Source organism: Pseudorasbora parva, chromosome 13 (genome assembly GCF_024679245.1).
Source record: "Pseudorasbora parva isolate DD20220531a chromosome 13, ASM2467924v1, whole genome shotgun sequence".
Taxonomy (NCBI): domain Eukaryota; kingdom Metazoa; phylum Chordata; class Actinopteri; order Cypriniformes; family Gobionidae; genus Pseudorasbora; species Pseudorasbora parva.
In genome coordinates, this window is record NC_090184.1 from 22,721,554 (window position 1) to 22,738,553 (window position 17,000).

Genomic DNA, 17,000 nt, shown 5'->3' on the forward strand with positions numbered 1-17,000 from the left:
TAGTGATTACGTTACACACACACTCACTCAGGTCCCCTGTTAGATAGTAAATCACGACGCCTGTGTGTTTGCTGTGACATTTCTTATCATCACAAACACACTGTAAAGATTTAGAGTTTTTACAGCAATACCTGAGTTTAAAGGGTTAAATCAAGCAGAAATAGCTCTCTAATGTATTAATTGCCGGTCATTATTGAATAGTGATTACGTTACACACACACTCACTCAGGTCCCCTGTTAGATAGTAAAGCACGACGCCTGTGTGTTTGCTGTGACATTTCTTATCATCACAAACACACTGTAAAGATTTAGAGTTTTTACAGCAATACCTGAGTTTAAAGGGTTAAATCAAGCAGAAATAGCTCTCTAATGTATTAATTGCCGGTCATTATTGAATAGTGATTATGTTACACACACACACTGACTCAGGTCCCCTGTTAGATAGTAAATCACGACACCTGTGTGTTTGCTGTGACATTTCTTATCATCACAAACACACTGTAAAGATTTAGAGTTTTTACAGCAATAACTGAGTTTAAAGGGTTAAATCAAGCAGAAATAGCTCTCTAATGTATTAATTGCCGGTCATTATTGAATAGTGAATATGTTACACACACACTGACTCAGGTCCCCTGTTAGATAGTAAATCACGACGCCTGTGTGTTTGCTGTGACATTTCTTATTATCACAAACACACTGCTAAGATTTAGAGTTTTAACAGCAATACCTGAGTTTAAAGGGTTAAATCAAGCAGAAATAGTTCTCTAATGTATTAATTGCAGGTCATTATTGAATAGTGATTACGTTACACACACACTGACTCAGGTCCCCTGTTAGATAGTAAATCACGACGCCTGTGTGTTTGCTGTGACATTTCTTATCATCATAAACACACTGCAAAGATTTAGAGTTTTTACAGCAATACCTGAGTTTAAAGGGTTAAATCAAGCAGAAATAGCTCTCTAATGTATTAATTGCAGGTCATTATTGAATAGTGATTACGTTACACACACACTGACTCAGGTCCCCTGTTAGATAGTAAATCACGACGCCTGTGTGTTTGCTGTGACATTTCTTATCATCACAAACACTGCAAAGATTTAGAGTTTTTACAGCAATACCTGAGTTTAAAGGGTTAAATCAAGCAGAAATAGCTCTCTAATGTATTAATTGCAGGTCATTATTGAATAGTGATTATGTTACACACACACTGACTCAGGTCCCCTGTTAGATAGTAAATCACGACGCCTGTGTGTTTGCTGTGACATTTCTTATCATCACAAACACACTGTAAAGATTTAGAGTTTTTACAGCAATACCTGAGTTTAAAGGGTTAAATCAAGCAGAAATAGCTCTCTAATGTATTAATTGCCGGTCATTATTGAATAGTGATTGTTACACACACACTCACTCAGGTCCCCTGTTAGATAGTAAAGCACGACGCCTGTGTGTTTGCTGTGACATTTCTTATAATCACAAACACACTGTAAAGATTTAGAGTTTTTACAGCAATACCTGAGTTTAAAGGGTTAAATCAAGCAGAAATAGCTCTCTAATGTATTAATTGCAGGTAATTATTGAATAGTGACTATGTTACACACACACACTGACTCAGGTCCCCTGTTAGATAGTAAATCACGACGCCTGTGTGTTTGCTGTGACATTTCTTATCTTCACAAACACGCTGTAAAGATTTAGAGTTTTTACAGCAATACCTGAGTTTAAAGGGTTAAATCAGGCAGAAATAGCTCTCTAATGTATTAATTGCAGGTCATTATTGAATAGTGATTACGTTACACACACACACTCACTCAGGTCCCCTGTTAGATAGTAAATCACGACGCCTGTGTGTTTGCTGTGACATTTCTTATCATCACAAACACACTGTAAAGATTTAGAGTTTTTACAGCAATACCTGAGTTTAAAGGGTTAAATCAAGCAGAAATAGCTCTCTAATGTATTAATTGCAGGTCATTATTGAATAGTGAATATGTTACACACACACACTGACTCGGGTCCCCTGTTAGATAGTAAATCACGACGCCTGTGTGTTTGCTGTGACATTTCTTATCATCACAAACACACTGTAAAGATTTAGAGTTTTTACAGCAATACCTGAGTTTAAAGGGTTAAATCAAGCAGAAATAGCTCTCTAATGTATTAATTGCAGGTCATTATTGAATAGTGATTACGTTACACACACACTGACTCAGGTCCCCTGTTAGATAGTAAATCACGACGCCTGTGTGTTTGCTGTGACATTTCTTATCATCACAAACACACTGTAAAGATTTAGAGTTTTTACAGCAATACCTGAGTTTAAAGGGCTAAATCAAGCAGAAATAGCTCTCTAATGTATTAATTGCAGGTCATTATTGAATAGTGATTATGTTACACACACACTGACTCAGGTCCCCTGTTAGATAGTAAATCACGACGCCTGTGTGTTTGCTGTGACATTTCTTATCATCATAAACACACTGCAAAGATTTAGAGTTTTTACAGCAATACCTGAGTTTAAAGGGTTAAATCAAGCAGAAATAGCTCTCTAATGTATTAATTGCAGGTCATTATTGAATAGTGATTACGTTACACACACACTCACTCAGGTCCCCTGTTAGATAGTAAATCACGACGCCTGTGTGTTTGCTGTGACATTTCTTATCATCACAAACACACTGTAAAGATTTAGAGTTTTTACAGCAATACCTGAGTTTAAAGGGTTAAATCAAGCAGAAATAGCTCTCTAATGTATTAATTGCCGGTCATTATTGAATAGTGATTACGTTACACACACACTCACTCAGGTCCCCTGTTAGATAGTAAAGCACGACGCCTGTGTGTTTGCTGTGACATTTCTTATCATCACAAACACACTGTAAAGATTTAGAGTTTTTACAGCAATACCTGAGTTTAAAGGGTTAAATCAAGCAGAAATAGCTCTCTAATGTATTAATTGCAGGTAATTATTGAATAGTGACTATGTTACACACACACACTGACTCAGGTCCCCTGTTAGATAGTAAATCACGACACCTGTGTGTTTGCTGTGACATTTCTTATCATCACAAACACACTGCAAAGATTTAGAGTTTTTACAGCAATACCTGAGTTTAAAGGGTTAAATCAAGCAGAAATAGCTCTCTAATGTATTAATTGCAGGTCATTATTGAATAGTGAATATGTTACACACACACTGACTCAGGTCCCCTGTTAGATAGTAAATCACGACGCCTGTGTGTTTGCTGTGACATTTCTTATCATCACAAACACACTGTAAAGATTTAGAGTTTTTACAGCAATACCTGAGTTTAAAGGGTTAAATCAAGCAGAAATAGCTCTCTAATGTATTAATTGCAGGTCATTATTGAATAGTGATTATGTTACACACACACACTGACTCAGGTCCCCTGTTAGATAGTAAATCACGACGCCTGTGTGTTTGCTGTGACATTTCTTATCTTCACAAACACGCTGTAAAGATTTAGAGTTTTTACAGCAATACCTGAGTTTAAAGGGTTAAATCAAGCAGAAATAGCTCTCTAATGTATTAATTGCAGGTCATTATTGAATAGTGATTATGTTACACACACACACTGACTCAGGTCCCCTGTTAGATAGTAAATCACGACGCCTGTGTGTTTGCTGTGACATTTCTTATCATCATAAACACACTGTAAAGATTTAGAGTTTTTACAGCAATACCTGAGTTTAAAGGGTTAAATCAAGCAGAAATAGCTCTCTAATGTATTAAATGCAGGTCATTATTGAATAGTGATTACGTTACACACACACTGACTCAGGTCCCCTGTTAGATAGTAAATCACGACGCCTGTGTGTTTCTCTCCTCAACCCCCACAACCCCCCACTCACAATTTACATTTCAATAAGGGAAGACTTGAAAAACCAGTTTGTGAACCACAGGCCAATAGAGCTCAAACTACCAATGTGGCAGAACCCTTCTCAAATAAACTAGAGAAGATGCTGGGATTTGCCCTGCCAAATTAAACTAAATTACAGTTTTTACAATCGCTAGGCCACATTTCTCAATACTTTGGTCATTTTCAAAATCCTTCACACAGTTCTCCAAACCAACTTTCTGCTTCACAGCAGTTATTTCACATTCAAAATCCACAAAAACCAACAAAACACTTAATTCATGTCTCAAATCAAGTGCCAATGATCCACAGTTTAGCTTGCACAGACTGAAGTTGTGATCACTGTGTGAAGAGTTGAAAAAGTTGAAAAAGTGTGTTTATTATTGAGAAATGTTTTGTAAAAGAACATTTTATATCACAGCTTAACTGTGGATCAACATTGCTTTAGCAAAAAATGCATTCAATGGCAACATCTTTCAATTTACCTGAAATCTTTTCTCACTTTGACACAAACACAATCAAATCTTTGTTCTACAGGCCAATTCGCATGCCAACATGCAGTGAATTATAAGCAGCAGAGAGTGTCATTCTAGTTTTGTAAAGACATTTTAATTGTATAATGTTCCTGATGTTAGTGTTGATGTAAACCTGCACTGCTAGTGCTCGGGAAGAATGAGTTGATTTGTAAAAGTAAAATTAACTGCTGTGAAGCTGAAAGTTGGTTAGCAAATGTATAAACTCCTCACTCAGTTCTCCTAAATATTGGGAAATGTGTCCTAGCGATTGTAATTTCATTTCATCATGTAATTTCAATTTATTTTTGGCAGTGTATTTGGTCTAGGACACAGGTAACAGTAGTGAGCTTCTGTGTCTCACCTGTGAGAGTCTTCATGCATTGAAATGTAAATTACTGGTGGGGGGTTGAGCAGCAAACTCAACACACACACTATTCTCTATTCCAATTTCAAGAGCACATCTAAACCACTAGCCCAAACACATTACAAGTGAAAGCACAAATAAATACAAAAGATATGATACACATGAAATAAACAGTGCTTATCAGGACGGTCTCTCAGTAGCTGTAATATAACACTGTATTGTCCTCACTGTAAAAAAAAAAAAAAAAAAAAAAAAAAATATATATATATATATATATATATATATATATATATATATATATATATATATATATATATATATATATATATATATTTTTTTTTTTTTTTTTTTTTTATAAGTTAATAATTTTAAAGTTACTTTTTCTCAAAGTGTATGTTCACTTAACTGAACCTACTATGACATAAGCAACTATGTTTACTGGGATACTTCCTATTTTTTTAAAAATAATTTTGTATTAATTTTAGCATTTTAGTTTAGCATTCGTGGACTGTCAGAGATACAGCTTTTGGAGCGTGTGCTTTAGGTGTTCACCCATATAGCACGTGAGTAATGAAGAGCCTTCTGACGCAAAGTGGCACGTTTGTGTAAGAACAATGTCCATATTTTAAACTTTATAGACTAAACAAACTATTTTTATTGAAAGAAATTGTGTTTTAGTGTAATTATGAAAAGAGTAACCCCTGACGCTAAGTTTTTTTTAGCTCTATCTTCTCTCTTCTGTGTTTGTCAGTGCACATACGTCAAGGATTCATGGGTGAAGAAGGGTTACTCTTTAAAGGACAACTCCGGTGAGAAATGACCCTTGGGGTAATTAACAGATGGTTACCGAGTAGATCGTTCTCTGGGATGCGTTTATGGAAATCAAGTGTAAAGAGTTTTATCTCTAAAAACAGATTTGAGTGACGAACGCTGTGCTAAGTGATGAACTGTGACTTGGAATCTCATATGGGCCATTGTTTCCGGAAGAAAGCACTGAACGCAGTAGAGAAAAAAAAGAAAAAAAAAAGTCCATGTAATTAGATTTCACAAACTTAATTCCTATCGATCAGCTCACTTAGCACAACGTTCGTGGCTCGACTAGTCGAGACTGTTTTCCAAGATGGCTGCAGTCTGTGAACGTGTAATGTACTGTCTTTAGAAAGTATCTTCTTATTAAACCGTTTGTACTCTAACAAGTTCTCAATGCTTCGGTTTGCATGTAGGGATCCTCATTATGCTGCCGTGTTAGTGTGAGGATATGTTGAGCCTTGTTAGTGGTATTAACTAGGGATTTAATTTCACTTATTCCATGCCCCATAGACAAACATTATAAGCTAATCTGTGTTTAGAGATAAAACTCTTTAAATTCGATTTTCATGAAACCGCATCCCAGAGAACGATCTACTCGATAACCATCTGTTAATTACACCTAGGGTCATTTCTCACCGGAGTTGTCCTTTAAGCGCAATGTGATTCGTGTGGCACTGAAAACCGAAAGCTAGTATTTTAGTCTATGGATCAGTACTGTGTGGATCAGTTATATGATGGTTAGATGCACTTTTATGGACCGACAAGGCACTGGCATTTTAAAGCTGGGAAGAGCCAGGACTTTTTTAATATAAATTTAAATAACTCAGATTTTATTCATTTGAAAAAAGAATGTCATATACACTTGGGATGACTTGAGGGTGAGTAAATCATGGGCTAATTTTCATTTGTAGGTGAACTAACTGCTGTAAACTGGGCCCACAAACACAGTAGATCCACACAACCCCCCACACAATTTACATTTTAATAATAATAAATAAGGGAAGACTTGAAAACCTAGGGCCCTATAATTTCCGCGATCACGGAATCGCGGACGGAATCGCGGAATTGGCATATTAACGCGGAATCTGCATATTAACGCAGAATCTGGTGTTAACGCAGATTTCCCCGGAATTTTACATATTTGTAATGAAATTCTGTGTCGTGTGGGTGGAGAACGTATGTCTGAGGAAAGTGCAGACCGGGGGAAGCAAATCTTCGCGACACAACCCCTCTCGTCATTTCAGCTCGCCCTTCAAAACAATGAAAGTATGGCGAAGTTGGTCTCCACGGCTCTGCTTTCGGCAGCGAAAAAGTTAAGAAACTCGACGCTAACGGCGGTTTCACACTGCACGCGCAGGCGGCGCAGAAGCTTTCCGTATGGAGAGCGTGAGCCGCGCTCGTGTATTGCACAGACAGACAAATATTGTCCATTCTGTCAGATTTTCCGGTGTTCTGCTCGACCCCTGTCATCTCGTGCTTTGATTTATAATGTGCACATTAGGCAGCAATGCATATCTGCTGCAAATGCGACCGTTTTCCCCTCTGTTAGTCTGTTCCAAACATGCATTTAACATGCTGTATATGGGTAGTTTACATGATAAGTAACCTTAAAGTTAAAATTAAGCATCTAGTTTTAATCATTTAAAGGGGCCTTTGAAGTTGGGGAAAAATACTTCTGGCAGTGTTGTGTTTTCGTGTATTTTTATTTTTCACAGCTCTGGATATCATTATGGTGATTGTTAAACACACAGAACAATTCACTACATGATTTCATGGTGAAATGTTTTTTTTTAATGTTAATTTTCAAATTTAAATGTTTTACTTAATAGTACTTAAGAGTACTGTAATGTGTTAATTCTTATTCTTAAATCTTAGTTAATTCTTAAATTCTTATGATTTTTTTTTTTTTTAGTTCTTTTTAAAAAAAATTACTTGAAAGAAAAAGCTAATGGAGCACTTTCATTTTAACTTATATAAACTATTATAATTTATTTTACCGGAAAGTTTAAAGCTAATAACCATTAATATTTGAAGTATTTGAAGTGCAGTGTTATGTCAAATATCATATTTGTCCTAAAAAGTAGATGTGATGTTTGTTACCTCGATAAATTTAAGGTCATTCCTATTTTTTGTTTTATGTTGTATTATATTAACATTAAAAGCAAACTCTTTTTTCACCAAAATTACAGTAAAGGGTAAAAAAACTGAATTACCAAACATTTTAACGGAAAAAAAGGAATCTGCAAAAATTAAAACGGAAAAAACGGAATTTGGGAAAAAATAAAACGGATTTTATAGGGCCCTAAAAACCCAGTTTGTGAACCAAAGGCCAACTTAGAGGAAAGGAAAATCAAGCCTGAGATCTCCTTCTCAACTCACATCTTTCTCCTAGACAGAAATGAGATCAAGTGAACATCAAATTGAGACATAAGGCTAAGTCTCCTGCTTCTCACATGTTTATCCTTAGACAAAAAATGACATTCTCTCATGTTTATCTCCACTAAAGTTTCATAAGAGATCTCAACAACATCACATACTATGCTCTGATTTGTCTCCTTGGCTAGAGAGACTGGATTGCTCATATGTGTCTCCTCTAAAGTTTCAGAAGGGATCTCAACAGTATCGCATGCTGTGCTCAGACTTTTTTCTTCAGCTAGATAATCTGGAACTCTCACTTTTGTCACCTCTAAAAAGTTTCATAAAAGATCTCAATAACATCACACAGTGTGCTCAGAATATTCTCCTTTAGTCAAAGTCTCTGGCACTCTCAAATTTGTAAAACAAATGTTGGTCACTTTTTCAAAACTCTTCACAGAGTGATCACAACTTCAGTCTGTGCAAGCTAAACTGTGGATCATTGGCACTTGATTTGAGACATGAATTAAGTGTTTTGTTAGTTTTTGTGGATTTTGAATGTGAAATAACTGATGTGAAGCAGAAAGTTGGTTTGGAGAACAAGTTTTGAAAATGACCAACGTATTGAGAAATGTGGCCTAGCGATTGTAAAAACTGTAATTTAGTTTAATTTGGCAGGGCAAATCCCAGCATCTTCTCTAGTTTATTTGAGAAGGGTTCTGCCACATTGGTAGTTTGAGCTCTATTGGCCTGTGGTTCACAAACTGGTTTTTCAAGTCTTCCCTTATTGAAATGTAAATTGTGAGTGGGGGGTTGTGGGGGTTGAGGAGAGAAACACACAGGCGTCGTGATTTACTATCTAACAGGGGACCTGAGTCAGTGTGTGTGTAACATATTCACTATTCAATAATGACCTGCATTTAATACATTAGAGAGCTATTTCTGCTTGATTTAACCCTTTAAACTCAGGTATTGCTGTAAAAACTCTAAATCTTTACAGTTTGTTTGTGATGATAAGAAATGTCACAGCAAACACACAGGCGTCGTGATTTACTATCTAACAGGGGACCTGAGTGAGTGTGTGTGTGTAACGTAATCACTATTCAATAATGACCTGCAATTAATACATTAGAGAGCTATTTCTGCTTGATTTAACCCTTTAAACTCAGGTATTGCTGTAAAAACTCTAAATCTTTACAGTGTGTTTATGATGATAAGAAATGTCACAGCAAACACACAGGCGTCGTGATTTACTATCTAACAGGGGACCTGAGTCAGTGTGTGTGTAACGTAATCACTATTCAATAATGACCTGCAATTAATACATTAGAGAGCTATTTCTGCTTGATTTAACCCTTTAAACTCAGGTATTGCTGTAAAAACTCTAAATCTTTGCAGTGTGTTTGTGATGATAAGAAATGTCACAGCAAACACACAGGCGTCGTGATTTACTATCTAACAGGGGACCTGAGTCAGTGTGTGTGTGTAACGTAATCACTATTCAATAATGACCTGCAATTAATACATTAGAGAGCTATTTCTGCTTGATTTAACCCTTTAAACTCAGGTATTGCTGTAAAAACTCTAAATCTTTGTAGTGTGTTTATGATGATAAGAAATGTCACAGCAAACACACAGGCGTCGTGATTTACTATCTAACAGGGGACCTGAGTCAGTGTGTGTGTAACGTAATCACTATTCAATAATGACCTGCAATTAATACATTAGAGAGCTATTTCTGCTTGATTTAACCCTTTAAACTCAGGTATTGCAGTAAAAACTCTAAATCTTTGCAGTGTGTTTGTGATGATAAGAAATGTCACAGCAAACACACAGGCGTCGTGATTTACTATCTAACAGGGGACCTGAGTCAGTGTGTGTGTAACGTAATCACTATTCAATAATGACCTGCAATTAATACATTAGAGAGCTATTTCTGCTTGATTTAACCCTTTAAACTCAGGTATTGCTGTAAAAACTCTAAATCTTTGCAGTGTGTTTGTGATGATAAGAAATGTCACAGCAAACACACAGGCGTCGTGATTTACTATCTAACAGGGGACCTGAGTCAGTGTGTGTGTAACGTAATCACTATTCAATAATGACCTGCAATTAATACATTAGAGAGCTTTTTCTGCTTGATTTAACCCTTTAAACTCAGGTATTGCTGTAAAAACTCTAAATCTTTGCAGTGTGTTTATGATGATAAGAAATGTCACAGCAAACACACAGGCGTCGTGATTTACTATCTAACAGGGGACCTGAGTCAGTGTGTGTGTGTAACGTAATCACTATTCAATAATTACCTGCAATTAATACATTAGAGAGCTATCTCTGCTTGAATTAACCCTTTAAACTCAGGTATTGCTGTAAAAACTCTAAATCTTTACAGTGTGTTTGTGATGATAAGAAATGTCACAGCAAACACACAGGCGTCGTGATTTACTATCTAACAGGGGACCTGAGTGAGTGTGTGTGTAACGTAATCACTATTCAATAATGACCTGCAATTAATACATTAGAGAGCTATTTCTGCTTGATTTAACCCTTTAAACTCAGGTATTGCTGTAAAAACTCTAAATCTTTGCAGTGTGTTTATGATGATAAGAAATGTCACAGCAAACACACAGGCGTCGTGATTTACTATCTAACAGGGGACCTGAGTCAGTGTGTGTGTAACGTAATCACTATTCAATAATGACCTGCAATTAATACACTAGAGAGATATTTCTGCTTGATTTAACCCTTTAAACTCAGGTATTGCTGTAAAAACTCTAAATCTTTGCAGTGTGTTTATGATGATAAGAAATGTCACAGCAAACACACAGGCGTCGTGATTTACTATCTAACAGGGGACCTGAGTCAGTGTGTGTGTAACGTAATCACTATTCAATAATGACCTGCAATTAATACATTAGAGAGCTATTTCTGCTTGATTTAGCCCTTTAAACTCAGGTATTGCTGTAAAAACTCTAAATCTTTACAGTGTGTTTGTGATGATAAGAAATGTCACAGCAAACACACAGGCGTTGTGATTTACTATCTAACAGGGGACCTGCATCATTTTGTTAAACATAAATAAATCAAAAGTGGTTAGTTTAAAAAGCTCATAAATGTATAAGGTGGTAAGATGGGCCTTTTATATGGGCCAAAAGTCACACATTATTTTTACAAATACTTGGCTAAAATAAAATGTTTTTAATAATGTCTATGTTAACACTTGTTTAAAAGAACTTTAGATGCAAAGTTTGTCCCATTTACCGTACCTTTTTTTTTTATATAAATAAAATAATGCATTATTTTTCAATAATTATAGGCCACTGTCATTAAAATGTTATTTATATATATATATATACACAGAAACAAAAAATATTTACAAAAGCATTGAATGAGATCCCTTAATAATTTAATAAAGTTTTACGGTCTCTCCACGGCCATGATGGATGGTATTTACTATATTTATTTGTAGAAACTGAGGACACACACATTTTGATGGCAGATGTATTTCTAATTACATCCTGGTTGTTTAGATTTTTTAATCGTTTTTTCTTGGATCCTGTAGTATTTAAAGTAATGCAAAGTTTGAAACTAGTCAGGGTGTTTAGTAAAGAGATATAATCTATATAATGTTTGTTCCTTTAGTAAGCAGCCTGTTAAACAGCAGCTCTAGAGTCAGAGGACAGCAGGCCATTCAAACAATAGAGGAGTGTGTGTGTGTGAACGACGTGTGTTTAAGGGCTATTACAGTTCCTGCTCCAGCCTACAGGGGAGCTGCTGAGCATGGCCTTAAACACTCACACACTCTTAGGTCCCCTCTTGGTCAAAATTTTTAAAAATTCACCAGAGTGTTGTTTCTTGATTTTAACATGATTTAAACACACACACCTGTAGGTCCTTACTTGGTCAAACATTTTAAAAATCACTAGAGCATTTCTTTAGTGTTTTACTTCATTTTCACATGATTTAATGCATGACCAACAGGGGACTTGAAAAATGTCCCCTCTTGGCTCAGAGGTCCCCTGTTGGTGAGTGTGTAACGACGCCAAGGTCCCCTGTTAGATAGGTAGACAAGTACACACACACACACACACACACACACACACACACACACACACACACACACACACACACACACACACACACACACACACACACACACACACACATTGGTATATGTGGTTTACAGGGATTCTCCATAGGCGTAATGGTTTTTATACTGTACAAACCGTATATTCTATCCCTCTACACTGCCCCTACCCCTAAACCTACCCATCACAGGAAACATTCTGTACTTTAATTTTTTTTAATAAAACATTGTTTAGTTTGTTTTTAAAGCTATTTGAAATATGAGGACATACGGAATGTACTTATAAGCCACCTTTATGCTGTAATACATGGAATACCCATGTAGTTATACAAATTTGTGTTCTCATAAATCACATAAACACACACACACACACACACACACACACACACACACACACACACACGCGCACACACAAAATTACACGCATTCTAATGACCTGACCAATTCATCTATTTCCACATACTTTTACTCTAAATGCACAACACTTTCTTTATTCCCACTTCTGAAAATACAGCTATAAATATCAGCTTATGAAGGCCAGTATACAGTAGGAATGAATATGAGATTTATTTACATGGCATTTTATTTTGAAAGAGCTTCGTTTTCTTGGAAGTGGCCGTTTAAGGGTCTGCAATTACATTTGCCATTTTGGTCTTTTTAATGTCACCATCAACAACAAATTAATTATATTTCCAGAATAAAAATGAAAGGAAATTTTTGCTGCTTAGTCACATTTTAAAAAGGTCTTCTGCCAAGTTTGTGAATAAGAGAACATACTGTCTCTTCGCTGTTTTTTCTTCATAAATTTAGATGGATTTCCGTGTAATTTTTTTTGGTTAATCTGTATTTGTCCATTTTTAGGAGTGTGTTAAAGTTTTAGTAAAAGTGTGCTGCAAAGTTTGAGTTGTGTTTGAGAATGTTTGGTATTTGAGAGCAGCGCAATTACATATAGCTATAAATTATATAAACATTCAGGTTCTGTCTTCTAAAGTAGTTTTAAATATATTTTCTGAATCCTATTGTGCAGAGAAAAGTATTATGGGAATTCCTACTGGTTCATTGTGGATCTCAGTTCTAGGCCATTTACTTATGATGGTCACCTTTTCTTCTCCTAGGTCAGTTTCTGGGCAGTGAGGGAGATATTGACAGCTCAAACACTGAAAATTCGAGCAGAAATATTGGGCCACTTCATCAAAATTGCCAAGGTGAGACATTCTTTGGTTTTCATGGTTCCCTCAGCCAGTGCAGCTTGGTTACTTTATTTATCGTTTGTTCTCTTTCCTTTTGTGTGTGTTGCCATGACTGCAGAAATATAACCCTATAACTTTTATCAAGTTCAGTCAAACCTTTTGTATTCACATCTGAATTGCATTTAATATCCTGGTAAATTTCCTTGGCACTGGCGTCACCATAACTTGTGTCATTAGAAATGCATTAAACATAAAGGTTTTCGTGGGCAATTTTAATAACGGCCAATTTGAGTCATGTTATGCAAGTCTTGATGGATTAAAGCCTTCTGTTTTAGTTCAATGAGAACGAATAGAGAGGTTGCACAGGAGTGGTAAGTGTTTGTGGCATGAATGGAGGATGAAAGCATCATAAAAAGGGCTTCTTCTGACTGTGATCCATCCAAGTCCCAAGTTTTAACCGCTTTCAATATGTCAGTTTTTTTGTATAAGAAAAACTGTAAGACAGACGGAGCCATTACATTTTTTAATTCTCTTCAAATGACGATAACAAAAAACGCGGGGAATATAAAAAGTGTCAAATAGTGTCAGAAGTATTTATAGTGTCAAATATTTCATCACTCCTAAACCAAATACTGTAATTTCTCATCACAGATATTTTCTCATCTGAAAATGATAACTAACTACACACAGTTCAGTATAACTGCCTTCTCTCAGATCATATCACACATTTTATTTGACTTTCCATCTGTCTTGTAATTGCTTTTAAAATGTAATTTTAGCAGTGTTGCATTGAGAATACATATTGCAAATGAACTGTAAAATTAAAGGAAAGAAGATTACAAAAAGTTGGGCTGTTGTTCAAAGTAAATTGATGTCTACTGAATCATTAAATTGACAGTAACATGGAATTTATTGCTTTTGAATTTTTGTTTTCCAAATCAAACTACCACTTATATGATTAAGATGAAATTAATAAAATAATGAATTTTTAGCTTTACACTGTCAGAAAAAAGGTACAGTTCTGTCACTGGGGCGGTACCCTAAGGTACAAAATTGAAAAGGTACATCTTTTTACCTTACTCACCCCTAAATGGTACATATTAGTACCTTAAAGGTACATAGTAGTACCTTTTCACTTTTGTACCTTAGGGTACCGCCCCAGTGACAGAACTGTACCTTTTTTTCTGACAGTGTAAATATGTTTGTCCTTATTAAACAAGATATTATGCTTTTATAAAAGTGTAAACATTTTAATTTTATACATTGAAAGGATACTTGAGAAATATCCCAAACCATCATGCGGTTATTTAGATGCTTATCTAGTCATTTGTGCCAACGTTCACACACAGAGAGAGCCACAGACTGCTGTGAATTCTATCAGCCTACATGCTCTCCTGAAAAATCTATGTACCATGACACAGGAAACCCACTGAATCACTCCTTATGGTTGAACACTCACCCTGCTCTACCTGCCAAACCTGAAAGAGCTGCATACCCTGCTACTGGCAGGCATGCCTTAGTTAGCCTGAGTGGGCTACGCTAACAGTTACGGTAATGGATAAAGCAGATTGGCTAATGACTATAAAAATCAAAGCAGCACTGCTTTTTTCATAAAGGTGGTTCATACATAGGGCTTTACAGAGGTCAGCCTAGCAGAAAATAAAAAGAATGAGACAAGCTTGGCAAGATCAGACCGGAAAACATTGAGTGAAGACAAGTCAGTGTACATCAGCTTTAACCCTCTGGTACTTCTCTCATGCATTTCAGAATTACCTTTTTTCCCCAATGAAATGAATGTACTGTCTATATTTAAGTTTGATCATATATATATATATATATATATATATATATATATATATATATATATATATATATATATATATATATATATATATATATATATATATATATAATATGTATTTTATGGGATTTTATAGTACTAAATTATATTGATGCAGTATTTATAATCCATGTATTACCTGTTAACCACTTTTTGAGAATAGACTTAAATGAAATTAACAGCTAAAACTCAATCTTGGATGCTTTGGAGCAAACGTAACTTAAGTTTGGTCTCATTTTAAAGAAGATGCTTGGCATCCATGGAATAAAAAAAATAAAAAAGGTAATTCTGACTTTTTTTCTCGCAATTGAGACTTTTTAATCTCACAATTCTTTTTTTTTCTTCTTCTTCTTCTCAGAATTGTGTGATATAAAGTCGCATTATGATTATTTATTTATTTTTTCTCCGAATTTGAATTTGAGTTTATATCTCCCCCTTGTGAGATTACAAAGTCACAGTTATGGAAATATTTCATACAAAAATACTATTTAAAATGTTTATATGAAATATATATTTTGCTAAACATGTTTTACTCTAAAACGGAGAAAAACAAAGCCATAAATTTAAAAAAGATGTGTTCCAAAATTGGAACTCAAAAAAGTAGCTTTCACTAAGATTTTGTTTGGCCGCAGTGACAAACATTTGCGATAGATTTATTTTGTCCTAATTTGTCTATTAATTTCCGATGCTGTAATATTTTACCTCAGCTGTGACTTTTTGAGATTGTTTTACATTTCAAGTAGCTAGTACCATAGCAAGTATCAAAATCCTTTACCAACATTTATATAATTATGATGAAGTAATACATAAATAAATAAATTAAAATTGTTGAGTCAAACATGACTGCTGAGCACAACAGGGTATGGAAATCAGAAGGCTTTTAATTTACCTGATTTACATGAAGAGCACAGTTGTCTTACAGGAGTCATGCAAGTGGATTATGTTTCTTAAGACTGTGTGTCTTCTGTGTTTATAGAAACTGCTTGAGTTGAATAACCTGCACTCTCTGGTGTCGGTGGTCTCTGCCCTTCAGAGCGCACCCATCTTTAGACTGAGCAAGTCCTGGGCGGTAAGCAAGACCTAAGCAAGGTTTGGGTGGTATTTAATTTAATTTAATTTAATTTAATTTAATTTAATTTTATTTTATTTTATTTTATTTTATTTTATTTTATTTTATTTTATTTTATTTTATTTTATTTATTTTATTTTATTTTATTTTATTTTTATTTTTTTATTTTATTTTATTTTATTTTTACATTTTTTGTTTTGTTTGTACAATATTTATGCTTTTTTTCAACTGTTTAAATAATTTATGTAAATAGAAATTCATAAGCTGTTTAAGCCATACAATAAAAGGTTATTTATGAAAAATATAGATTGTGTGTGTAGTTTGGATATCATACTTGATTATGATCATAAATTCTGAACTTTTAATTTGTACCATTGCATCAGCCTCTGCAGCTTATACTTGAGGATTTTGCTATATTATTTTGTTTAGGATATTTAATATTCTGTTCACTTACAGGGGTTTTATTGTGTATACCACCAAATGCTAGCCTTTCTGCTGCTTTATAGTTTAGCTGACAATGCAGTGTTTGTGTTTATTTCTCCTGGGAGCCCCACTGCTCTTGGATTTCCATTGATCTTATTTGCAGAGATGCAGATGAGAAGACCGTCTGAATGCATGAGGACAGTGAAAGAATGAGCCTATTGGATCATTTTCTGAACATTTAAGTGGCTTGGAAAATTTTGAAAGGGCCGTTTCTGAGACCTTGTTTAATGTTGCCAAAGCTTTAAATCTATTTATAAGTATTTGCATCACCCCGGTTTTAGGTCCAAAACCTTTTGGCCTCTTTTCTTGAGGGAAAAAATAGAAGGGTCCTCTATACACTGTATTGACTTACAACCAGCCTTCAGTGAGCTTAGCTGAATTAGCTGGGTATGTAAGGATACTGGAGGAA

General features: G+C 35.1%; 1 protein-coding gene across 1 annotated transcript in view; it reads left to right on the plus strand.

The window, feature by feature from the left end:
* ralgps1 (Ral GEF with PH domain and SH3 binding motif 1) overlaps positions 1–17,000 on the plus strand; it is a 188,470-nt gene that overhangs the window by 57,911 nt on the left and 113,559 nt on the right. Inside the window, exons 7-8 of the mRNA XM_067413501.1 lie at positions 13,125–13,214; positions 16,016–16,108. Coding sequence (XP_067269602.1) covers positions 13,125–13,214; positions 16,016–16,108 — 183 coding nt within the window. The remainder of the gene's footprint in view (positions 1–13,124; positions 13,215–16,015; positions 16,109–17,000) is intronic.